This window comes from Cetorhinus maximus, chromosome 2 (assembly GCF_964194155.1).
Source record: "Cetorhinus maximus chromosome 2, sCetMax3.hap1.1, whole genome shotgun sequence".
NCBI lineage: Eukaryota > Metazoa > Chordata > Chondrichthyes > Lamniformes > Cetorhinidae > Cetorhinus > Cetorhinus maximus.
Genome location: NC_135880.1, coordinates 14,206,831 through 14,234,025, shown reverse-complemented (window position 1 = coordinate 14,234,025; position 27,195 = coordinate 14,206,831). Strand labels below are relative to the sequence as shown.

The window sequence follows — 27,195 nt, the reverse complement described above, 5'->3', positions numbered from 1 at the left end:
TTTCATTTTCAGAATCATCCCTCCACAACAAATCATCTTCCTCTCTATCCACTGAGTTGGATATTCCACATTTTTTGAACGATCTAATGACAGTTTATGCACTAATAGCATCCCACAATTTGAAGACGAAACCACACAAAACATCAAGTGGGGCAGCATGCATATTTCCATTCTTTGTGAAGAATTTTTCTCCATTCACCTTCCAACTATTCCATTCCGCACAAACATGATCCTTGAATGGCTTGCTGAGGGCTACATACAAAGGTTGAACTACGGACGTTAGGCCCCCGGTATAACTGCAATTTGGGTGTTGTTTCTTTACAGGCGCCTCTTGATCTCATCAGTTTTAGGGGATTTGAACTCACCCCACACTGATAAGCTCTGTTCTTTACATGGGCCACCAGGACACCTATTCCACACATTACTGATGTACAATTTCACTCCATCCTCACACATCTGACCGTTGTCATGGACACACACAATAACTCCAGCAGGAAATTTGATTTACAGCATAGTTTTACATTTGAAAATGATCATAGGCTTTAATTTCATTTCATTAGCCATGTAAGCTAGTATCACTGTGAATCTCGTCTTTTCATCTCATGTGCTTTTCACCAGAACTATTTTTGAACCTTTCCACCACACAGTTCGGTTGCTGGGGGATGTCAAATATCATGGGTGTTTCATCCATGTTGCCAATGTGACATAATGAGTATTTATGTTTTTGCTGCTGTCTGATAAAGGATTACTGGAAACTGACAATTTTGGCAGACGTCTTTTGATAACCTCGGAGCGATTTTGGTCTCCGTTCCATAAAGCAGCTAGACCAACTAACTATTGCTCCGAAATCTTTGCTGGACTCAGGATTGATGTGGCCCACTTAAAGTGCATTCATATGCATCGCATTTCTGGTGATGATGTAACTATTCTGATGATTTGAGGACCCAGTCCAATAGATGTTTCTCAAGACCAGGCCAGTGGCTGGGCCTGGGCATCTTCCTCAGGGCAGATTTCTTCTTCCTCCATTCTAGCACCAGTTTTTCACAAACACCAAATTTTCACGGCAGTAGTTATTTAACAAGTTAACAAAAGTTACAACTTTTAGATTGAAACTAACTTCATATGTCACTCTTTTTGCAGGAGGACACATTTCTGTTCATCGTCCACAAAGCGCAATCTGCTGTGTCAATGTGTCTTAAACTCCTGCACATCTTCTTGGCAACTTGGCCCATATCACCTGCTTTCTCACATGCGCCGATGAATAAGGTGAGTTAAACATGCAATTTCAAGGTGGAAAATTGAGGCCAACTTCGAATGAGAGTATAGCGTGTCTTGGCAGAAAAAGGGGGTTGACTTTTTTACAAAATTCTTTCATGGGATGTGGGTGTCACTGGCTAGACCAGCATTAATTGCCTATATCTAATTGCCCTTAAGAAGGTGGTGGTGAGCTGCCTTCTTGAACCACTGCAGGCCATATGGTATAGGTACACCCACAGTACTGTTAGGAAGGGAGTTCCAAGGTTTTGACCCAGCGACAGTGAAAGAACGGCGATATATTTCCAAGTCAGGATGGTGTGTGGCTTGGAGGGGAAGTTGCAGGTGGTGGTGTTCCCATGCATCTGTTACCCTTGTCCTTCCAGGTGATATAGGTCGCAGGTTTGGAACGTGCCAGCGAAGGAGCCTTGGTAGTTGCTGCAGTACATCTTGTAGATGGTACACGCTGCTGCCTCTGTGTATCAGTGGTGGAAGGAGTGGATGTTGATTGTGGTGGCTGGGGTGCCAATCAAGTGGGCTGCTTTGTCCTGGATAGTGTCGAGCTTCGAGTGTTGTTGGAGCTGCACTCATCCAGGCAAGTGGGGAGTATTCCATCACTCTCCTGACTTGTGCCTTGTAGATGGTGGACACGCTTTGGGGAGTCAGGAGGTGAGTTACTCATCGCACGATTTCTAGCCTCTGACCTGCTCCTGTAGCCACAGTATTTATATGGCTAGTCCAGTTCAGTTTCTGGTCAATGGTAATCCCCAGGATGTTGATAGTGGGGGATTTAGCGATGGTAATGTCATTGAATGGCATGGGGAGATGGTTGGATTCTCTCTTGTTGGAGATGGTCATTGCCTGGTACTTGAATGTTACTTGCCACTTATCAGCCCAAGGCTGAATGCTGTCCAGGTCTTGCTGATATCTGAGGAGTTGTGAATGGTGAACATTGTGAAATCATCAATGAGCATCCCCATTTCTGACCTTATGAAGAAGAGGTCATTGGTGAGGCATCTGAAGATGGTTGGGCCGAGGACAAGTATATGGCAAGCGTAGACCTAAACATGATTTTTTGGGCCAAAGAAATGTGGCTGTCTATATGCCAGGTTGACTTATATATGCCATGATCTATGGTATTGGTACGTGGGCAAAAGCAGCTGTAATCTTGCAGATAGAAAAGTCTCATAAAAATCTCCAACATGAATAACCAGTTAATTTAGAGGCATTACTAGAGTGAAGAATGTTGGGCAGAACACCAGAAAAAACTCACTGCTCTTCAAAAGTAATACGCAGAAATTTAATATCCACTGAGACAGCACCTTATCCTAAGGCCTGTACCTCTATGTAGTGCTCCCACAGGAATGCATCAAATACTTTATGTGCTCAAGTCCAGGGCAGGGCTTGAACCCAAAAATATCCAGCATTAGCAGAGTTAGCTCAGAGAGAGTCCTAAAAGGAAGAGAGGAGGAGGATTAAACGATTGGATGAAATTATGGTGACAGGGAGGGTCAACTTCATGGAGGGACAGAAGCATGACAAGAGTTTGCAATAAATGCTGGGAGTACTCAGCAGGTCAGGAAGCATATGTGAAGAGAGAAAAGCAAAGTTAACAATTCAGATTGATTTACCCTTCATTAGAAGTTCTGATGAAAGGTCATCAACTTGAAACATTAATTCTGTTTCTCTCTCCACAGGGGCTACCTGACCTACTGAGTATTTCCAGCATTTTCTGTTTTTATTTCAGATTTCTAACATCCATGGTATTTTGTTTTTTACATTAGAAATTGTACATTTGAAGTGCAGGAAGACTGGATGCCAATGTGAGTCAACAAGGCTGGAGGTGATGGATAAGTGGGGCTGGGCTGCGCATGATAGAATTCAGGCAGCAGAGATTTGGATGAACTAAGTCAGTAGAGCATGCAGGATGACCAACACAGCATTAGATTACTCAAGCATGAAGGTATCAAAGGCATGGGATCCAAGTGGCCATTCTTCTATGTTGCAAATCAACAGATGCAGTTTAAGTAGCTTCACTCCAAATAGAGGCAATCACTGTGCTAATGTAAAATGGAAATGATCTCATTGAATGGCGGAGTAAGCTCGAGGGGCTGAGTGTCCTACTCCTGCTCCTAATTCATATGTTCGTATGAAATAGAAAGTACATGAAACCTACAGGTTAGTCAACATCTGAAACAGAAACGTAAGTTGTTCCTGGTCAGACCCTGCATAAGAACAGGACACCTTTCACCCAATAAGTTTATGCATCATTCTTTTCTAAAGCTGACAACAACTATTTATAGAATCATAAAATGGTTACAGCACATAAGGAGGCCATTTGGCCCACCATGTCTATGCTGGCTCGCTACAAGAGCAACTCAGCTAGTCCCACTCCCCCACCCCTTCCCCGTAGCCCTCCAAATTCTCTTTCTTCAGGTGCTTACCCAATTCCCTTTTGAAAGCCACGACTACACGACCTAAAGGCAATGGTTTTGGTCTTTCCATTGTTTATTTAGAGGAAAATGTGGCCTATCCAAAACTGCACGTTGGACAGTCTGACACACAGGCAGGATGGTGAGGTAGAGCTGGGAGACATCGACATACAAGGTGTTACCATGTTTTAGGATGATAGTGCTTTTAACGTGATGGAACATTCACACAGGATCATTATAAAGCAAGGTTTGACAGAAGAAAAAATGCGTTAGGTGATATAAGGGCAGATAGCCAAAAACCTGATCAAAGAGATAGGTTTTAAGGAGCACCTTAAAGGATGAATGAGAGGTAGAGAGCCAAAGAGGTTTAGAGATGGAATTCCAAAACTTTGTTGACCTGCTACAGATTCCCAGTATTTTGCAGTTTTATTTTGTATTTCCAGATTGCATGTTGTTTCCCTATTTTAATTTCCATTGTACTTATGCATCTGCTATATTATTGCAATTATATAGAAACTTGTGTCGAAACAAATGTAAAACCTTCATAAAAATTGAAAAAGGATCGGATTTGTTTCAAACCACTAAATAAACCCTTCTTTCCCAACCTTTATACCACTTGGTACCACCCACACTACAATATATAGCAACCCTCTAACTACTGCTTTTGAAATGCCAAATCATAGATATATAAAGCATCAAGGCAAATCTTTAGAGTACACACCCAAATTCCATATGATGCTAATATGATCTGAGCATTCATTGTAAACAACTGTTACTAACAATCAATATCTGCAATCTATATAAACACAATAAAAGTATCTACGAAGGTGGGCAGAAGAAGCAACTTCAATACACAGGGCGAGATGAAAGCGCACCTGCTACTATATTACAGGAAGCTTATGATGCCCAACCCTTAATTCTTAAGTCTACTTGAATAAGCAACTGAGCTCGGCCAACTACAGTAGAGAACTGGATCTGTTCACTTCTGGTTTTTTTCCCTCAAGAAGTTGAAGTTCTTGAGGGAAAAAAAAAACTTCCCCAAAGAAGTTTTTCTGCCAATAGTTATGGTTTAATGAAAAGTAAACCCCCTACAATTTTCACATGAAAATGACACATAATGCTTTCTTAGCATCCAGATCACAGTTTATACTGGTGAATAAAACAAGAAGTTTAAAAATATATATTTTCACCCTCAGGATGTGGGTGTCACGGATGAGGGCATTTACTGCCCTTTCCCAGAGATACAGCTGAGTGATTTGTTAGGTCACTTCAGAAGGCACTTAAGAATCAACTCAACTATCCACAAATTTCCATGACCTACTGTGGAGGCCGATCATTGTAACAGAGTCTGGAAGTCCTGTTGAAAATAGACCCAAGCGTCTCGATTTCATTTGTTTATTTTGCTCTGAAGTGATTCGGAAAGTTATCGTCAAAAGTAATGGCTCCACTAGAGTTCATGGGCTACGCATTTGAAGTTCTCTATTCTCTTTGTTGAAGTTAAATCGGAATTCAACAGCAAATTGCATTTATATAGTGCCTCTAACATACTAAAAAGCCTCAAAGCACTTCACAGATGTATTATCAGACAAATTTTGACAGCAAACCTCGTGAGGAGTAACAGTTATAGGTGAAGTTGACTTTAATAAGACAAAAATGATGAACAAAATACGGTGTTGACTGGCCAGCAGACACATGCGAAAACACCTATACAGTTTGCTCAAGAGAAAGGAGATTTATGTACAAATAGTAGAGCTCCCGTGGATTTGCTCATATTAAGTCAGATGTTTTAGAAGAAGAGGCATTATGCTCTGTATTACCAGGAAAACAGATATGAACAAACATTAAGGATGGCCCTCAGATTTGGCATTCTAAGATGAGGAAGGGGAGGGGAACTCAGGGAGAACTAAAGTTTATCATTCATCGAGTTAAGAGTTTTTATATAAAAATATTAAGCCTCAAAAAATTCAGGTTTTTTTAAAACTAAATATACAAAAACAAAAACGATTGACCAAAAAGTCCCTCCTAACCAGCAGCAAAAACCACAAACAAATTATTCCTTCTAATGTCTGTTACATAGTAACAGCAGTTCTTAATCATGCATGTTACTACTGTTTTACATGTTAAGACTTCATAATAGCAAAACACTATAGTATGATGTTTATAAAAATTCATCAACAAAAGCTCTGAGCATTCAATTTCAAATTTCTTTTAAAGTTTTTTCAAAAAAACTCAAACTTTCACAGTGGATGATCCATCTCAGCCTCCTCTGGAGGTCCCCAGCATCACAGATGCCAGTCTTCAGCCAATTCGATTCACTCCACATGATATCAAGAAACGGCTGAAGGCACTGGATACTGCAAAGGCTATGGGCCTTGACAATATTCTGGCAATAATACTGAAGGCTTGTGCTCCAGAACTTGCCGTGCTCCAGGTCAAGCTGTTCCAGTACAGCTACAACACTGCTACCCAGCAATGTGGAAAATTGCCCAGGTATGTCTTGGACAGAAAAAGCAGGACAAATCCAACCCAGCCATTTACCATCCCATCAGTCTACTCTCGATTATCAGGAAAGGTCATCAAATGTGCTATCAAGTGGCACTTCTTAGCAAGAACCTCTTCACTGATACTCAGCTTCAGTTCCTGCAGGGCCACTCAGCTCCTGACTTCATTCCCACCTTGGCTCAAACATGGACAAAAGAGCTGAACTCCAGAGGTGAGGTGAGGGTGACTGCCCTTAACATCAAGGCAGCATTTGACCAAGTGTGGCCTCAAGGAGCCCTAACAAAACTGGAGTCAATGGGATCAGGGGGACAACACTCCGCTGGTTGGAGTCATACCTAGCACAAAGGAAGATGGTTGTAGTTGTTGGAGGTCAATCATCTCAGTTCCAGGATATCACTGCAGAAGTTCCTCCAGGTAGTGTCCTAGGCCCAACCATCTTCAGCTGCTTCATCAATGTCATCAATGATCTTCCTTCTATCATAAGGTCAGAAGTGGGGATGTTCGCTGATGATTGCACAATGGTCCGCACCATTCATGACTCCTCAGATACTGAAGCAGTCTATGTCCAAATGCAGCAAGACTTGGACAACATCAAGGCTTGGGGACCATCTCCAACAAGACAGAATCTAACCATCGCCCCCTTGACATTCAATGGCATTACCATCACTGAATCCCCCACTATCAACATCCTGGGGTTACCATTGACCAGAAACTGAACTGGACTAGCCATATCAAAACTATGGCTACAAGAGAAGGTCAGAGGTTAGGGATCCAGTGGCGAGTAACTCACCTCCTGACTCCCCAAAGCCTATCCACCAAATACAAGGCGCATGTCAGAAGTGTGATGGAATACTCTGCACTTGCCTGGATGAGTGCAGCTCCAAAAACACTCAAGAACACCCATCCAGGACAAGGCAGTCCGCTTGATTGGCACCCCATCCACAAACGTTCACTCCCTCCACCACCGACTAACAGGAGCAGTTATGTGTACCATCTACAAGGTGCACTGCAGAAACTCACCAAGACTCCTTAGACAGCACCTTCCAAACCTACAACCACTACCATCTAAAAGGACAAGGGTAGCAGATACATGGGGAGCTCCACTGCCTGGAAGTTTCCCTCCAAGCCACTCACTATCCTGACTTGGAAATATATCACTGTTCCTTCACTGTCATTGGGTCAAAACCCTGGAACTCCCTTCCTGTGGGTGTACCTACACCACATGGACTGCAGCGGCTCAAGAAGGCAGCTCACCACCACCTTCTCAAGGGCAATTCGGGATGGGCAATAAATGCTGGCCTAGCCAGTGAAGCCCACATCCCTTGAATGAATATTTTTTAAAATGATGGCAGGGATGAGGGACACCAGTTAATTGGAGACAAGCTGGGATTGTTCTTCTTACAACTGAGAGGGTTAAACAGAGATTTAATAAATGTGTTCACAATATGAAGGGTTTTAACAGAGTAAATAAGAAGAAACTTTACACTGGGCATGGGGTCAGTAACCAAAGGACATAGACTTTAAGATATAGCAATTGGCAAAAGGTCAGGGGTTTAAATTATGCAGAGTTGTTATCTGGAATACGCTGTCAGAAAGGGTGGTGGAAGCAAGTTCAATATTACCTTTCAAAAGGGAGTTGGATAAATACTTGAAAGGGAAAATGTGCAGGGCTATGGGAAAAGATCAGGGGAGTGAGGCTAATTTTAAAGAGCCAGCACAGGCACAATGGATTGACTGGCTTACTTCTGTGCTGGATCATTCTGATATGTGGTACTGCACTTAGTACTGTATTAGAAGATCAGACTAGAAACAGATTGAACGATGAATCCATCCTTCAAATGTAACAGTCTTTGATTGTCCGTCTCTCCAACCCTATTTAGTACATCCACAGGTTCTGGAGCCAGCAAGTAAAAATATATTCCCCCAATTCTCACCATTGTCAGCCTCCTCATTTTTCTTAAATTAGTTCACGCACAGCAGGACGTTAAGAAAAATTATGTGGCTTTTAAGTACATGAGTGAAGGCTGCAGATGCATTTAGCAATAGTGTGCATATGACTGCATTACAAAATACTGCACATTGTTTATGCAGTACACAAGAGAGCTTGTGTAAGAGATCATTAAAATTCCCTTCACAGAAGGGGAGTTTGTACTAAACGCCGTGAAAAACATCTATGACAATTTATCCTGAGAGCAAAATAAGAACCCTCAATCGCACTACAGATCTGACTGTGATAGCGTGTTCGACAACAGCACCCCTCAGTAGAGGGATGGACCATAAGCAGCCAACACTGAGTAGCACAGAGTGCAGCAGAGGATTAAGGAATCAAGAAACTGATTTAAACCAGCAATTCACAGGTCAGACAAAGGTAACAGCTTGAGAGGCAGGACAGCTTGCACCTTGTTGAACCATTTGTGAATAAAGGAGGGCCTAAAGATGAAAAGGACAGAGTAATATCGATGCCCGATTTCCCCCATGCAAACCAGCTCCTTGATTGCATGTTCAAGTTCAACTCACTGAGATCAGAGGACTTGCTAAGCAAAGGTACTTGTTAATCATGGTAAATGTTCAAAGGCCATGTCAAGTGAAAGATTCAAAAAAAATTAATTTTGCCCATTCAGTTCAACCAGTACAACCTATGCGAAAACATTTTTTATAACTTTCTCCCACATTCTTCTATCGATAATACCGAGTCTATATCTCCTTAGCACCAAGTCACTAACCAATGGCATCAATCTTTCACTATTTACTCTCTCAACACCTCTAGTAATTTGGAAAACTTATATTAGACCACACCCCTTCACCATCCCCTAACTTTCTCTGTTACAACCAATACTCGATTGAGTCTTTTTTCATGATGGTACCCATTCTTTGTATCATGCTAATGAATTTCTGAAGCAATATTTTCATAGCTCTAATACCATTCCTATCATAGGAATCTGCCAACAATGCCTCATAAATTCAAAGTCATTTCCTTGCTATTATAATCAACAACCCTAATAACTGAAATCATTTCCTCTTCTGTAGCCTTTTCCAGTTACATTCCCACCTTGAAAGGTCAATGCACCATTTCCTACATTACAATAGTGACTACACTCAAAAAGTGCACCACTGGCTGTGAAGTGCTTTAGGATATCCTGAGGTTGTGAAAGGTGCTATAGAAATGCAAGTTCTTTTTCTCATTGCATCTACACCCCTAGATTGATCTGTTCCATTATTCGATATTGCTCTTTAGAAATTGGTAACTGTTATGACCGGTGCAGTTGGTAAAGCAGAGTTATTTTTAAAATCCTAGAGGGAAACTTTAAACAACTGTCATAACCAATAATTTTAAGTGTTATGTTTGAGATGCGACTCTAAACTCAGGAATCAGACCACTAGTTCTCAAGATAAAAAAAAACTGCGGATGCTGGAAATCCAAAACAAAAACAAAAATACCTGGAAAAACTCAGCAGGTCTGACAGCATCTGCGGAGAGGAACACAGTTAACGTTTCGAGTCTGTATGACTCTTCAACAGAACTCCTGTCGAAGAGTCATATGGACTCGAAACGTTAACTGTGTTCCTCTCCACAGGTGCTGTCAGACCTGCTGAGTTTTTTCAGGTATTTTTGTTTTTGCACTAGTTCTCAAGGTTTTACATTAAACTAAATGAAACATTTTATTAATTTACACAGGTTAAAAATATATATACAGATGGCTACAAATTACTACTACAATAACTTTTAACTAATTCCCAAACTACTCTCCAATAAGGCAACAGCAACCCATAGACTTAACCAAACACCAGGCAAAGCACTTTCACCTTACAAACTCAAAATTAGGTTCTTTGCACTGTGGAGCCAGTTGGAGGTTTGCAGCTGCCTTTTTGATCTTACATTGCCTCTGCCTGCACACCCGAAAACTACTGAAGTTACACCGACCAGCCCCATTGAATGTTAATTCTCATTGTATCAACAACCTCTTTGAACTTCACATTTTAACAACAAAACCCATTTCATAATACCAATTTTATTAGTAATATAAACATATTGCTTGGTAGCTACTAGAAAGGTGTCAATTTTCACCCCACTTCTTGAATGCTCTATTCAAAAAAATGCAAATGCACACTCTCTTACATATCAAAACTAGTACATGTCAAAGCACCCAGAATAGCTGGCTTTAATCCAATTAAGACATATCCGCAGACTAAACCTCTATTTTAAAAGAAAAATATTTTGTAAAATATTATATACATTAATAGCTTCATGACAGTAACCAACCACAGTTGTGGTTGTGGTGATACCACTTTAAGATACACTGATCTTATTAAAAACGTCTTACTTACAATCACACAATATAGATGAATGTATTTCAGGTGTACATTTGCTTAACAAATATCAACCACCATTTAGTAATCAAGGAAGTAAAGCACAGGCAACAACACACTCTGCTTTTTGTCTTACCAGTTCACCAACAAACACACAAAAAGAAATAAGCTAAAAGCAAAACATCAGACCTGCTGAGTTTTTCCAGCAATTTTTGTTTTAGGTACACAAAAAGATGTTTCCTCTTGTGGGAGAATCTAGAATTAGGGGGTCACTGTTTAAAAATAAGGGGTCGGCCATTTAAAACAGAGATGAGGCAAAGTTTTTTCACTCAGAGGGTCGTGAGTCTTTGGAACTCTCTTCCCGAAAAGGTGGTGAAAGCAGAGTCTTTGAATATTTTTAAGGCAGAGGTGGATAAATTCTTGGTAAGCAAGGGGGTGGGATGCAGGAAAATCAGGGTAGGTGGGATGCAGATTTCAGGTTACTTTCAGATCAGCCATGATCTTATTAAATGGCGTAGCAGGCTGGAGGGGCTCAATGGCCTACTCCTGCTCCTTGTTCGTATGTACATTCACTGTGCCATTATGGGTATTGAAATCAAATGTCCAATGACGGTGTCTGTTACTCATTTTTAGTTTACTAATCAAAATTGCAATTAGCCAAATGTAATTCGTAAATAACAACGATTTGGAGTATATTAATCTTGCTTACAGTTTTAAGCAAAAGTGAGCGAGGTACATCATGGCACACTGGGTATTTATCTTACAGGGTAGGTTACACTTTATTCTACTCCTGCCTTTTTTGTACTTCCATCTCAAAGCCAGATCGTTTGCTCACTTGCCTGTCGGTACAAAGCTTTAGCAAAACGCTAAGTCGGCCAGGAATTTAAGGCATGGTGGGCCCACTCCATGGTAAGGTTGACCACATGTACAATAATTCTGAGTGCAATCTTATAAAGATGATCATGTTTCTGCCTTTGACTACTCCGCAGTGTCAAAAATCCAAAAAGATCCTGTGACAGAACACGTCGAGCCAAGCTGCCCAACTGTACTTTCTACTTCAATATCACAATATTACAATTGTCCTCAAAATTATAGAAATTCTAATGACTTTAATGATTTTAAAATTTCAAAGGAAAAGCAATATTGCTTTTAACCGTGGCCTCTGGGCTGCAAAAATCAGACATTCAGACCAAACACTGAATCTAAAGAACTGGATTGGATTGTGCTTAAAATTGGACAACATTTCGAAAGACTGAAACTCAAGTCAGGATTTTCTATAACAAAAACGGAATTACCTGGAAAAACTCAGCAGGTCTGGCAGCATTGGCGGAGAAGAAATCAGTTAACGTTTCGAGCCTTCATGGCCCTTCGGCAGAACTGGAGCATATTTAGAAGAAGGGAGAAATATAAATTGGTTTAAGGTGGGGGGGGGGGGGTGGAGAGAGAGAGAGAGAGAGAGAGACATTGAGGGTGTGGTGATTGTGGAGATGAGCAGATAATCAAAAGATGTCACAGACAAAAGGGTCAAAGAGGTGTTTTGTCTGAGAAAAGTGCTAATTAAGAATGGAGGACAGGATATTCAAAGCACAGCTTTAGTGGGGGTGGGGTGGAAAGGCTAACAAGGTTTTAGTTTTAGATTTAAAAGTAATGGAAATAGGTGGGGGAGGAAGAATCTAGATAAATTATTGAAAAAAAAGAGTGGGGGGGGGGGAAGAAACGGGGTGGGGATGGGGGGAGGGGGAGTTTAAGATCTAAAGTTGTTGAATTCAATATTCAGCCCAGAAGGCTGTAAAGTGCCTAGTCGGAAGATGAGGTGCTGTTCCTCCAGTTTGCGTTGGGCTTCACTGGAACAATGCAGCAAGCCAAGGACAGACATGTGGGCAAGAGAACAGGGTGGAGTGTTAAAATGGCAAGCGACAGGGAGGTTTGGGTCTTTCTTGCGGACAGACCGCAGGTGTTCCGCAAAACGGTCGCCCAGTTTGCGTTTGGTCTCTCCAATGTAGAGGAGACCGTATTGGGAGCAACGAATGCAGTAGACTAAGTTAGGGGAAATGCAAGTGAAATGCTGCTTCACTTGAAAGGAGTGTTTGGGCCCTTGGACGGTGAGGAGAGAGGAAGTGAAGGGGCAGGTGTTGCATCTTCTGCGTGGGCATGGGGAGGTGCCATAAGTGGGGGTTGAGGAGTAGGGGGTGATGGAGGAGTGGACCAGGGTGTCCCGGAGGGAACGATCCCTACGGAATGCCGTCGGGGGGGGTGAAGGGAAGATGTGTTTGGTGGTGGCATCATGCTGGAGTTGGCGGAAATGGCGGAGGATGATCCTTTGAATGCGGAGGCTGGTGGGGTGATAAGTGAGGACAAGGGGGACCCTATCATGTTTCTGGGAAGGAGGAGAAGGCGTGAGGGAGGATGCGCGGGATATGGGCCGGACACGGTTGAGGGCCCTGTCAACGACCGTGGATGGAAAACCTCGGTTAAGGAAGAAGGAAGACATGTCAGAGGAGCTGTTTTTGAAGGTAGCGTCGTCAGAACAGATGCGACGGAGGCGAAGGAACTGAGAGAATGGGATGGAGTCTTTACAAGAAGCGGGGTGTGAGGAGCTGTAGTCGAGGTAGCTGTGGGAGTCGGTAGGCTTGTAATGGATATTGGTGGACAGTCTATCATCAGAAATTGAGACAGAGAGGTCAAGGAAGGGAAGAGAAGTGTCAGAGATGGACCATGTGAAGATGATGGAGGGGTGGAGATTGGAAGCAAAATTAATAAATTTTTCCAGGTCCCGACGAGAGCATGAAGCAGCACCGAAGTAATCATCGATGTACCGGAGAAAGAGTTGTGGGAGGGGGCCGGAGTAGGACTGGAACAAGGAATGTTCCACATACCCCATAAAGAGACAGGCATAGCTGGGGCCCATGCGGGTACCCATAGCCACACCTTTTATTTGGAGGAAGTGAGAGGAGTTAAAGGAGAAATTGTTCAGTGTGAGAACAAGTTCAGCCAGACGGAGGAGAGTAGTGGTGGATGGGGATTGTTGGGGCCTCTGTTCAAGGAAGAAGCTAAGGGCCCTCAGACCATCCTGGTGGGGGATGGAGGTGTAGAGGGATTGGACATCCATGGTGAAGAGGAAGCGGTTGGGGCCAGGGAACTGGAAATTGTTGATGTGACGTAAGGTGTCAGAGGAATCACGGATGTAGGTGGGAAGGGACTGGACAAGGGGAGAGAGAAGGGAGTCAAGATAACGAGAAATGAGTTCCGTGGGGCAGGAACAGGCTGACACGATCGGTCTGCCAGGACAGTTCTGTTTGTGGATTTTGGGTAGGAGGTAGAAGCGGGCCGTCCGAGGTTGGGCGACTATCAAGTTGGAAGCTGTGGGAGGAAGATCTCCAGAGGAGATGAGGTCAGTGACAGTCCTGGAAACAATGGCTTGATGTTCTGTGGTGGGGTCATGGTCCAGGGAGAGGTAGGAGGAAATGTCTGCGAGTTGACGCTCAGCCTCCGCGAGGTAGAGGTCAATGCGCCAGACAATAACAGTACCACCCTTGTCAGCGGGTTTGATGACAATGTTGGGGTTGGACCTGAGAGAACGGAGTGCAGTGAGTTCAGAGAGAGACAGATTAGAATGGGTGAGAGGAGCAGAGAAATTGAGACGGCTGATGTCACGCCGACAGTTCTCAATAAAAAGATCAAGAGAAGGTAAGAATCCAGAGGGAGGGGTCTAAGTGGAGGGAGAATATTCTATGTTTAGAAGTGCAGCCTTTCCTCAAAACTCAAACTTAAAAAGCAGCAGTCATACTTACTGAACATTTTAAATGGGATCTCTAAAAAGCACAGCTATGTTGCAGATGTCTACAGATTTCAAACAACTTGGTTTCTCTGATGGACGGGTTCACAAACCTATCAGTGTTGGTCCTGCAACAAAATATGTGGTGCGAGGGACTCCCCTAGTGGCTGACTGAATAAATGCAGCACTGATCATTGGGTTTTACACTGGTTTGGCCTGAAGTGCTGCAAATGGCTTCTTATTCTTGGCTATTAAGATTGAAGAAAATTCAGCCACAGCTTTCCTTTCTGATCACTAACGTGTGACCTCTGTCAAAAAGTGCACACAGGTAGACATTAAATGAAGAGGAGGAGAAAATTATAATTCATGTAGCATTTCATCTTGTCTCAGAAACATTTCAAACTGATTCACTTACAATGAATCATTTTTGAAATGCAGTGACTTGTTATGAGACGATCAAGCTTAGCTGCAATTTCAACCCCTGCACAGGTAACGAACAGCCTGGCAACATTCATAATCCACACTTGAGTATTTAGAGCAGACACTGGGACAAGGCACCAAAGGGCCTCCAATGCTCTTGAAACTGTATCACAACACAAGTCATCTCATACAGGACTGGAACCCATGGTCGGTTTTTTTTTAAGCTCAGGAGCACTGAAGGTTGTGGTGGCCTTTTCAACATAAGTCAAGGGCTGCATCTTTCTGGAATGTATGCCTCGGTCCCATACCAGGCTTTGAATTTACAAATTGAATAATTGCTTAAGATTGGCAAAGTTTTCACTCTCATAACATTTTATTCAATTTTCAGTGTCTTGTGCCATTTATCAGCCTGTCAAGTTCATAATTTATGACCTTCAGAGAAAGAAGCACTGCTTTAGAATAATGGCAAGATACCATAGAAAGGTTTACTGCTCTCTCAAGCGTACATTCGTGCCCAAAGTCTTGCATTGAGTGAGCGCTTTATCAACCTTAACATATTCACATCATACTTCTCTACATGCAAATTTCTCATTCCGCTCACTTGACTCAAATTTAATTTCTAATATCAACAACAAATCAGTCCTGAGCCAGTAGGAAACATATCAAACATGAAGAAAGCAGATCAATAAATTTCCAGTGAAGAACTACAAAGTCCATGCAAAATTAAAATCAGCCATGGTGTAATGGTAATGTCACTGGGTGAGTAATCCAGAAGCCCAAGCTAATGCTCTGGGAACATGGGTTCAAATCCATGGCAGTTGGTAGAATTTGAATTCAATTAATAAAAAAAAAAACTGGAATTCAAAGCTAATTTCAATAAGGATGAAACTATCATCGATTGTTGTCAAAATCGACCTGAGGTCCCTTTAGGGAAGGAAATCTGCCATTCATGTAACTCCACACCCACAGCAATGCGGTTGACTCTTAACTGCCCTCTTAAATGTCCAAGCAATCCACTCAGTTCAAGGGCAATTAGGGGTGGGCAACAAATGCTGGCTTTGTTCGTGATGCCCACATCCCATGAAAGAATGTACTCAAATAATCATCTAATGTCCATGGGCATTAAATGGTTATATGAATAAAAACAAGGTGCAGGGGAACGGGGATAGGGCAGGGCAATGGCACGAGGTCATAATGCTCATTTGGAGAGCCGGTGCAGACACCATGGGCTGAATGGCCTCCTTCTGTGCCATTAAGGTTCTGTGAATAAGAAAAAACTAGTTTGCAAAATCTACCAAAATGAAAAAGGGAATCAAACATATCATTCCAAATATTCTTCTGAAAATCCTTGGATTTGTGATAGCTGAGGAGTTGGTACTAGAAATATGATTTGCAACATTACAAAATTAAGACGACAAACATTCACAAGAACGTTAAACTTAACATAATGGCAGTGTTTGAATTGCACATAACCATGTTTCATGTCAGAGGTCTGAGCCTGATTTAATTTAATGTATTTATTCCATTTTATTTTGGAACCATTTGAGTACATCTTTTGGGAAATTGCATTTCAATAATCACAATGTATTAAGATATCAGTATAAACTCTACACTTAAGAGATCCCACACTGTCAGTCTCAGCTGAATAGAATCAACGATGCAGCAAACAACAATCCCAATATATATATCTGTGCATACATCTTACAAAGCCATTTTTGTGATTTGTCAGCAAGGCCACTATACGCAGGAGTGTACAAAGCTAGAAATTGGTTTAGCTTCCAATTTTTGTCCTCCTTTTCTTCCGTTCCTGATCTTAGAGATATAAACTGAAATAATATGCAGAAAAACTGGACTTAAGTTCAGCAAAATTGTCTTAAATTAATATCAAAGACAACATGGATTTAAGAAAGGGAAATCGTATTTGACAAAGTTATTAGAGTTTTTTGAGGATGTAATTCATAAGGTAGTTAAAGGGCAACCAATAGATGTGGTATACTTGGATTTCCAAAAGGCACTTGATAAGGTGCCACACAAAAGGTTAATAGGTAGATGAGGGCTCATGGAGTTGGGCTAATATATTAGCCTGGATAGAGGGTTGGTTAATTGACAAGAAGCAGAGAGTAGGGATAAATGGGGCATTTTTAAGTTGGCGGGCTGTAACCAGTGGAGCGCCACTGCTATGACACAGCAGTTTGTAAAGGCTGAGGTATGTAAAGGTATTTAAAATCCCAGAGGAAAGCTTTAAACAACTGCCATGACCTATATTTTCAATTGTTATGTTTTGAGTTGGAGCTCTAAATTCAGGAATAAGACCAACCACCAGTTCTCAAGAGGTTTCTATATCAAACTAAATGAAACATTTATTAATTTACAACAAATTAAACACATACACATAGCTACAAATTACTACTATTACAACTTATAACAAATTCCCAAATTAATCTCCACTAAGGCAACAATAGTCAATAGACTTAAACAGACAAGCATTTTCACCTTATGAATTCAAAATGAAGTTCCTTTCAATTTGGTTCCTTTGCAGACAATTGTGGACTTCCAGCTGCTTAGATATTACATGTCTCTGACCCGCACACACAAACTCCTTTCTGTTATACCCAGCCTTCCCCTTTGAATATAAATTTTCATTGTATCAGCAGATCCTTTGAACCCTTTCATTGTACCAATTATTTTATTAGTAATATAAACATTGCTTGGTGTCTCCTAGCTAGGTGCAAGATTTCACTCCCACTCTTGAATGCTCTATTCAACAAAATGCAAATGTGCCCTCTACCTACTGTTTACACCTCAAAACATCAAAGCACCCAGACTAGCTGGCTTTAATCCAATTAACACACACACAGACTAAACTTCTATTTTGAAAAAAATAATTTCCAATAACATTGTATACATTAATATCTCTTCCTGACAGCCGCAAAACCAGCTATTTATAATCTATATCAGTGACTTAGACGAAGTGAAAGTCATGTCCAGTAAAGTCCCGCCATTTTCAGGGTTACGTTCCCATGAAATATCACAAACAGTGAAATCGCGAATGACGAACACACTTTACAATGGGAGTCAATTAGATAGGTTCCAGCCATCCTAAGATTTTACATATATAAAGGATCAAAGGCAATAAAAACTATGTTTTTAATAAATTCAAAGAGAAACTTACTGGCGAAATTGTTTAAAAAACAAGAAAAAGTAAAATTTGTCACACTTAAAGCACTTTAACTGAGAGTGGAGGTGGACGGTGACCAGGAATTAAATCGCAGCAACAAGGCACACCCATATGCAAACAACAGCAGACGATGTATATGCAGCACGCGCTTTCTACTGCAGGAAATACCTTCCTTTCTTTTAAACTTTATTTAGGTGTCTTTTTCTTTTCTCAGCATTTTCTAAAGGTGGCTTCCACTTTTTATTTATAAAACCCGCAGATAAGTGAATTTGGGCCTGCAATGGGTGAACTGTGGACAAAGGCTTTTGTGCAGATAAGCAAATTCTCAGAAGAGGACGTAGCGAAAGGTGGAGTCTTTACTGTATCTAAGTTTGCTGACACTACAGAGATAGGTTAGAATGTAATCTGTGTGGAGGATACAAGAGGCTGCAAGGAGATATAGGTTGGTGAAGTGAGTGGGCAAAAAGGCAACAGATGGGAGTATAATTTGGGGCAGTGTGAAATTACTCACTTTGCTAGTAAGAGCAGAAAAGCAGAATTTTTTTTAATAAGGTGCAAAACTTATAAATGTTGATGTCCAGAGGGACTTGGGTCTCCTCTTACAAGGAACACAAAGTTAACGTGCAAGCAATTAAGAAAGCAAATGGCATGTTGGTCTTTACTGCAAGGGGGTTGGAGTACAAGCAAAAGGAAATCTTTCTGCAATTGTACATTGTTTTCACGAGACCACAGCTGAAGTACTGTGTGGAGTTTTATCTCCTTATTTAAGGAAGGATATACTTGTATTGGAGGCGGTACAGCAAAGGTTCAGTAGTTTAGTTTCTACGATGAGAGGGTTGTCCAATGATGAGACACTGAGTAAAATGGGCCTATAATCTCTGGAATTTAGAAGAATGAGAGGTGACCTCATTGAAACATACAAGAGTTTGAAGGGGCTTGACATAGAGAGGTTATTTCCCCTGCCTTGAAAATCTAGGACATGGCAGCACAATCTCAGGATAAGGGGGCAATCATTTACCACTGAGATGAGGAGAGCTTTCTTCACTCAAAGTGTTGTGAATCTTTGGTATTCTTTACCCCAGAAGGTTGTGGATGCTCCATTGTTGAATATATTTAAGACAGAGATAGATAGATTTTTGCTCTGTCAGGAAATCAAAGGATATGGGGAGTGGGCAGGAAAGTGGAGTTAAGGCCAATGATCAGCCAGGATTGTATTGAATAGCAGAGCAAGCTTGTGGGGCGGTATGGTCTACTCCTGTTCCTATTTCTTATGTTCTTATGTTATATTCTTAATGATCAGGAAAACTTTCATATGCAAATGACTAATGCACCTATTGTTTTTGTACAGATTTATATCTGACAAGTCATCTTGAGGGCTTTAAAAAAAAGGAAAGAACTTACAGGTATATCAGCATTTCCCAAACTCTGGGTTGTGACCTATATTGGGGTTGCAGAAACAGTGGATGGGGTCACAAGCATGCTCTCCTGAGGCAGTGCCCCACACCGCCACCAAGGCCTAGGCGGCATCCTTGCCCTACTCCTCACTCTGCCTCTCTCCGAAGCGTGATGGAAGAGAGCGATGAACCAGTGGGTGGATGGGAAGGCTTCATAAACATCTTGTACAGGCCATATGCCCCGAATAGGAAACTACGGGTCCAGCATTTGCACAAAGCAAAGCAACAGCTGCAGGGTTTCTCCCAGTGACAGGCCCAGATTAATGGAGGTATAATCTTTATAGGGGGCAACGTGCAGCAGAATGCATTGCTGGCCGCCATCTTTACAGGGGAGGCAATGTGCAACAGGGCGTTCGCACAGCCACCATCTTTATGGTGCAAAGTGCAACAGGGCGCATGTGCAGCCATCCTGAGCCAGAAAGCAGGAGAATAGGGCCATCACTGAGTTTTCTGTCACTGGGGAATATGGAGAGCTTGACTGAAACAGTCGCTGAAGGTAAGCATGCAGGTGCAGCAGGCGGTAAAGAAGGCAAATGGTGGCCTTCATCGCGAGAAGATTCGAGTACAGGAGCAGGGATGTCTTGCTGCAATTATACAGGGCCTTGGTGAGACCACACCTGGAATAGTGTGTGCAGTTTTGGTCTCCTTATCTGAGGAAGGATGTCCTTGCTATAAAGGGAGTGCAGCGAAGATTTACCAGACTGATTCCTGCGATGGCAGGACTGATGTACGAGGAGAGATTGAGTCGGTTAGGATTATATTCACTGGAGTTCAGAAGAATGAGGGGGGATCTCATAGAAACCTATAAAATTTTAACAGAACTAGACAGGGTAGGTGGAGGCAAGATGTTCCTGATGGTGGAGGAGTCCAGAACCAGAGGTCACTGTCTAAGGATACGGGGAAGACCATTTAGGACTGAGATGAGGAGAAATTTCTTCACCCAAAGAGCGGTGAGCCTGTGGAATTTGTTACCACAGAAAGTAGTTGAGACCAAAACATTGTATGTTTTCAAGAAGGAGTTATAGCTCTTGGGGCGAAAGGGATCAAAGGATATGGGGAGAAAGCGGGAGCAGGCTATTGAGTTGGATGATCAGCCATGATGATAATGAATGACGGAGCAGGCTCGAAGGGCCGAATGGCCTGCTCCTGCTCCTATTTTCTATGTTTCTATGAAAACCACATCACTACATGAAATAATAACATTTTTACAAAGTGCTTTAAAACACATATTTTCATATTTATATTATCCAAAATATGCAAACTTTAATAGTTATAAACTGAATATTATATGCTGCTTTAATGCAGTTTTGTTTTTGTTGGTGTCCAGGGTCACATTAATTTTCAAATGTTAAAATAATTTGGGAAGCACTAATATATATAGTGCCTATCACAAATTTAGGACATCACAAAGTACTTTACAACGGATGAAGTACTTTTAAAGTTTAGTCACTGTTATAATGGAAGGAAACGTGGTAACGAATGTGCACACAACAACAACTTACACTTATATAGGCCATTATAAATTAAGGTATGCCAATGAGCCACATATGGAGATATTAGCTAATCTGACCAAAAGCTTGGTTAAAGAGGAACATTTTCAGGAGCGTCTTAAAGGAAGAAAGCGAGGTAGAGAGGCAGGGAGTTGTAGGGAGAGAATTCCAGAGCTTGGGGCTCAGGCAACTGAAGGCACAGCTACTAATGGTGGAGCTATTACAATTGGGAATACACTAGACGCCAGAACTAAAGGAGTGCATATATATCAGAGGGTTGTCGGGCTGAAAGAGATGACAGGGATGGGCAAGGACATGGTCACAGGGGGATTTGAAAACAGATGAGAATTTTGAAGTCAAGGCATTGCTTGACTGGGACGTTGATTGAGGGGCGCCAAGGTGAAATCCCCTGCTCTTCTTCGAACTAATGCTATGGGATCTTTTACATTCAGCTGATAGGACAGATGGGACCTTGATTTAACGCCTCATCCGAAACATAGAACCTCTGACAGCGCAGTACTCCCCAAGTATGGCACACTGAATCGTCAAGTCCCTGGAGTGGGACATGAACCTCTTCTCACTCAGAGGCTGGAACTTGTTATACTATAGAAGATTCCCGAGTAGAAACCAAGCTACTCAATACAATTACATGTCCTCTGCATTTTTTATGTTTGATAGGCAGCTCTGTTTATGCTCCTGAGACATTTTAAAAATAATGTTTGTTCCATTACATCTACAAAGGGTTTATAAGGTAATTCTCAGCAATCATTATTGGAGGCAGGCCAGAGTTGCTATAATCTTAGCTTTTCACTTAACCTAATTTGACTCTCAACCATGGCTTATAGCGGGCAAATCACGTTCACACAAACATACCCGCTCTAAGCATCGGGACAGTACGTTGCAAGCTGAGATCTATTTATTTGTGATATTTATCATAATCCTGAGGCCAATTTTCTGCAGGTTACTCAACATCCATTTCAGACAAAAATCAAAGACAGCCCCTGTTTATTTATTTATGGCACCGTATCAAACTTCCATGTCTCTAGGAGTTCTCTTGTAAACTTCTTTCCAAATTGTTTAAAAGTAGACTTGCACGTTTTCTCCCATCAGTTGCAACAATAAAACCTCTGACTCATTATGAGCAAAACTAATGGAAGCCTGCTCAGGTATATTATAAATCAATGAAGAGTGATAGCAATCGTACTTTAGAAGTACAATATTCTCAAAGTTCAACCAATTTAACGTACATTTTAACCCATTAAATGATATTTGTTGGAAACTAAATTATAGTATTATACAAGATTGCTAGATGAGATGCAAAACAAAAACAAACATAATAGCGATGCAAGGCTAGGTACACTTTACACAGATGCAATGGCAGACAGGGTAAGAACATAATATTCACCTGTAGAAACATCACCGTCCAGCAAGTTGTCATCTTCAGACCCTGTGAAGTCCATGATGACTCCCGCTCCATCTAGCAATTCCTCATCACTACTCGCACTGGTTATACTGTTGTAACTGTTCTGGTAATATCCTCTAGAAAACAATTGTTCTGACTCCATTTAGTACCTTGATGATCTGAAGAGGGGAGAAATATGTAGTTATACTTATCATTCTAAAGTGTATATTAACTTTGAGCTGTCTAGAAGTCCAAACATTGCTACAACTTAGTCCATTTTATTTTGGAAGCATGGTAAACATGTGGTTATTATAAAGGGAACAGTGCTGAAAATACTTAATTAGTTTGGAATTGACACATCGCTTGTGAGCATTTGAACAGGGAGGTTAAAATAATGGCAGGTTTTTACTGTCATGGTCATGTTACTGAACCAGCAAACCAGAGAACATGAGTTTAAATCCCACAATAACAGTTTGGAAGTTTAAAATTCTGGAAATAAAAAGCAGCTATCTTAAAAACAGTAACAATGAAGTGGTCGGACTATTGTTGAAAAAAACCTTTAGGAAAGAAAATCCGATGCTCTCTGGCCCATATGTGACTCCAGTCCCAAACCAACATGACTAACAGCCCCAAACCAACATGGGCAATAAAAGGGGAATGAAATTCACCGCAGAGAAATGCAACTTCAAGTGAATCAGCAATGCTCAATGTTCATCAGTACTCAACTACACAATACATGATTCCCACCCCCCCCGAAATTACTAAAGAATGCCGTTACTTAGGAATCCACATCCATAATAATTTGTAGAATGTACAAAGACAAGAAGCAGCCTCCAAGGCATCCTAGGTGCTTGGGTTCATGAAATGGAACTTCTATAGTGATAGAACTTATATAGTGACTTCAGCTCAGTAATGGAAAATGTCACAAAACTACCATATTTTTTGTAATTTTATTGTGGGGTATTGTAAAGTTGGCTTATGTTTGTGTGTGTGTGGTGTAAAAAGAGCATGTGAAATGCTAATGAATGAACTAGAGTAAAGTCTCAGCAGATAGGGTGTGAATGAAATTTGCATTTTAAGATAAGTGGAGAGGTGCTTGATTTTCAAAGAGACCTGATAGGATGTTTACAGCTAACAGATAAACAAGGCAGGTTGTTACGTTGATTTTTTCCCCAAAAGTGCTGTCCATAATGACAACATAAAATATTTTGCATATGGGAAAAGTAAATTCCAAAGGCATGGGGGAACAATGGGATTTACAGATTAAAGAAGGAAAATATAATTTAATGTTCAAAATCTCTAAAAGTGTTAGCGAACTCCTTACTTCTGAATTCAGTGCACAAATCTTCTCGTAATAAATACAAATTGCAAAACCCTTGTAATAGCATGGCCAAGTTTGCCTTGTGGATTTGGTCAGCCTGGCAAATACCACCTGGCGTATCATAACAAAATGCTGTATCAAACACTAGTAAGGCCACACCTAGAGTGTGGCATAGCCACTTGGGACCCATATACTGCTAAAAACATTATTCTCTTCAAGAAAGTACAATGCCAGGCAGTTCGTTTTGTTACAATTACTTGAGAGATACTAGTGTTTCCCAGTTGGTCAGATCATTAGGCTGGCACAATCTCCAAAACCAAAGAAAGGTTGACATGCCTCTATAAAATTTTCAATGGTCCATTAAATATTTCTAAGCAGTATGAGCCCAAAAGTGACTGAGCTCAAAAAGTTCACAACCAATAGTCCCAACTGTATACACCCCAATGCCCTTCCTTTGCTAACTCCTTTCTCTCCCCCCACCCCCCACCCCCCACCCCCACGCCCCCCCACCCCGCCAAGGACAGTTAAGGACTGGAATAATCTCCCACAAACCTTAATTTCCATGCCCTCCAAAGACTCATTTGAGGAAAATCTGTTGAACCTTTTTAATTAATGCAACCATTGACTGCACTCATTGTGCACCTCCTATGGAAGTTCCCTAGTGAAGACTATGTAGGGAACCTTACCAAGTACGAAGTACTGACTCTTAACTGCACCCGGAAGTAAGTCACTCAATTACATCAATCCAGATCAACTGGGATGGGCAATAAATGCCAGCCATGCCAGTAACCCCCACATTCCAAGAATTAATTTTTTTTAAAAAAAGAGTTGGCCACTAGAGAGAGGGAAAGCTGGCAAGTAAAACACCTGCAGTTAGTTGCTAATGGTTACATCAAAAGCAAAAATAAAGCTGCTGCGATATAAAAACATACCACATTTTAAATCCTTAAAAGTAATTATAAATCACAAAATCTGTATAAATCAGGCAGCAAACTGCAGTTTCTAGAGATTGGCTCTGTTAAAAAATCTACCTCGAAATGAAGGTGGGAAGGAAGGGGAAATTTGTCCTGGGTCAAATTAAGAATTCAGCAATTCCTTACTTTACTGACTGTACTGAAATATGGGGAAACAGAGTCTGAACACACATTTAAATCCAGGCCACACAAAGTTAAGTAAAGTGTTCACCAAGTTCGACAAACATATGTGAAATGAATTGGAACAGGTTCAAACAAGTTGGTAGCAAGTTTGGACCCATAACACAGAAATTTACACTGGTTGGCAACCTCACTCTTCATTTGATGGTCCTGAGTATTGCTACTTCAGGGAGTGGAAAAACTCACACTGCAGGCAGGAGGTGGTGCTCTCCTGAAATAAACTTTGAGGCACACTGGCGGGGTAGGGAAAAGGAGGCTCCACTTTATAGCAAGTAGTGTTACAATTGACCAAGAACACTTAATTCTGCCTGTGAGCAATAAGAATTGTCTGTATGCATCTGTGGGAAGGTTGGGGAGGGATGGGGCGAAGAACAGTTGGCAAAGCAAAGCAGCAAACAAACCGAAGCAAGACAAATCCTGTCTCAAGTGCTCCACCTTAAAAATTCACAATTCTGGGAGGAATTTAATTTTATCCTCCCACAACACATCACCGATGAATGCTCCCTGTTCTCCCAGTAAGCTGACATTTTTTCTGTAGCGGGCATTTCACAATACCATCTTCATCTATTCACTCGTAGGTCACATGCTTTGCTGTTTTTCCTTCTTTCTCATTACCTAACCACGCTCATGCAATTAAAAAAATTATTTCCACATGAATTAATTCCAAAATGAATTTGGTTCAGTGTTTATCCTTAAAGCGTGTGCAACTGACATTATATTCTATATTGGACCTTTAGTAACACATGGCATTTCTGCCCCACCTCAAAATTTAAGATTTTTGGTGGATTTTAGTGCTCAGGATGATGAGGTTTCGTTTGATGGCCGACTTCAACAGCCACCACGCTGATTGGGGTTACTCAGTACCAAACAATGATGCTGAGCAGCTCCTAGAGTTGGCCTCCAGAAATGACCTCACCTTGATTCATGACCCCAAGCAACAGGGAATGTTTCATTCAGCTAGATGGGGCCGGAAATACTCACTGGACCTCTGCTGGGTCACTTCCCTTGATGGTCACCCTATCCATATTGATCTTTGCCTTCCAGTCATCAACAGTGCAAGGAAGATGCGATGGATCTTATAAATCAACTGTAGTAAATCACCCATCAGTCACCCCAAACCAAGTTGCTCGCCATCTGCTCAATTTAGCGAGGACACCGTTGGATAAGAAAACAAAACGCACCATCTGTAAGAACTGAAAAAACAACGCCAGCAACATGCAGAACATGGCAGTCCCAATCCCTTCAAGATCACCGAACTGGAGACAGCATTAAGGGACCTGAAATGTCACACAGCAGCGGGATATGACAACATTGCACCAGAATGCCTGAACCAACTCACCCTTGTGCCCGTGCCTGGCTGACTCAGTTCTACACAAGAATCATCAGCATAAACCCACTCCCGAAGGTATGGCGTACGGCAAAATTCATTGTCATGCCAAAACCCGGAAAAGAGCCCACAATCGCAGCCAGCTATTGACCAATTTCAGTGCTTTCTGCTCGTTTTAAGATCTTTGGGCATCTTATCCTGCAACGCATATCTCCAGAAGTTGAGACCATCCTGAGTGTCGATCCAGCTGGTTTCTGTAAGGGGTGCAGTTCTGGCACTCATCACCTACATCGAAAATGGCTTCAAAAGAAGATAGGCGTGGTGCTGCTGGACCTCACAGCTGTCTATGATACAGTGTGGCACGCTGCTCTGCTCTTAAAGCTGTCCACAGCGCTTCCAACCTGGGTCAGGGCGGTTGTTGAAACACTCCTTCGCAACAGGCGATTTTGTCCATCTTGGACAAGGGAGAAGTGCATGGGGAAGATTGGTGAACTGAGTCAGCCAGGCACGAGCACGGGGGTGAGTTCGTTCAGGCATTCTGGTGCAATGCTGTCATATCCCGCTGCTGTGCGACATTTCAGATCCCTTAATGCTGTCTCCAGTTCGGTGATCTTGAAGGGATCGGGACTGTCATGTTCTGCATGTTACTGGCATTGTTTTTTCAGTTCTTACAGATGGTGCATTTTGTTTTCTTATCCAATGGTGTCCTCGCTAAATTGGTGCTAGCCCTAACATGTCCAACATATATACAAATGACCCACCAACAACCACATCCAATAAATTCATCTGTGCTGACGACATCTATTGTGCCACCCAAGCCCCAATCTTCTACACCCTGGACCAGGCCTTTAACAAAGATGTTACAAAGTTGATAGACTACCGCAGCACATGGTGACTTATATTAAATCCTTCTAAAACTATGTCCAGTATATTCCACCTTCATAACGCCAGCGTCAAAAAAGTATTGCATATTTACATGGATGGTCAGAGACTAAAGCATGACCCAACCCAACAAACTTGGGAGTCACTCTAGACAGGACTCTGTCCTTTCAAGAACATCTGAAGAAAACAGCAGTAAAGGTCACAACCAGAAACAATTTATTAACCAAGCTTGCTGGATCTACATGGTGCGCAGCTGCCACAACACTCCGGACCTCAGCACTTCCCTATCATACTCCG

At 41.7% G+C, this 27,195-nt stretch overlaps 1 protein-coding gene across 3 annotated transcripts in view; it reads right to left on the bottom strand.

Annotated features, from left to right (window-relative positions):
• clcn3 (chloride channel 3) overlaps nt 1-27,195 on the bottom strand; it is a 200,874-nt gene that overhangs the window by 116,625 nt on the left and 57,054 nt on the right. For all 3 annotated transcript variants that reach the window (XM_078561350.1, XM_078561341.1, XM_078561367.1), the window contains exon 2: nt 22,218-22,393. In XM_078561350.1, coding sequence (XP_078417476.1) covers nt 22,218-22,377 — 160 coding nt within the window. In that variant the 5' untranslated portion in view covers nt 22,378-22,393. The remainder of the gene's footprint in view (nt 1-22,217; nt 22,394-27,195) is intronic.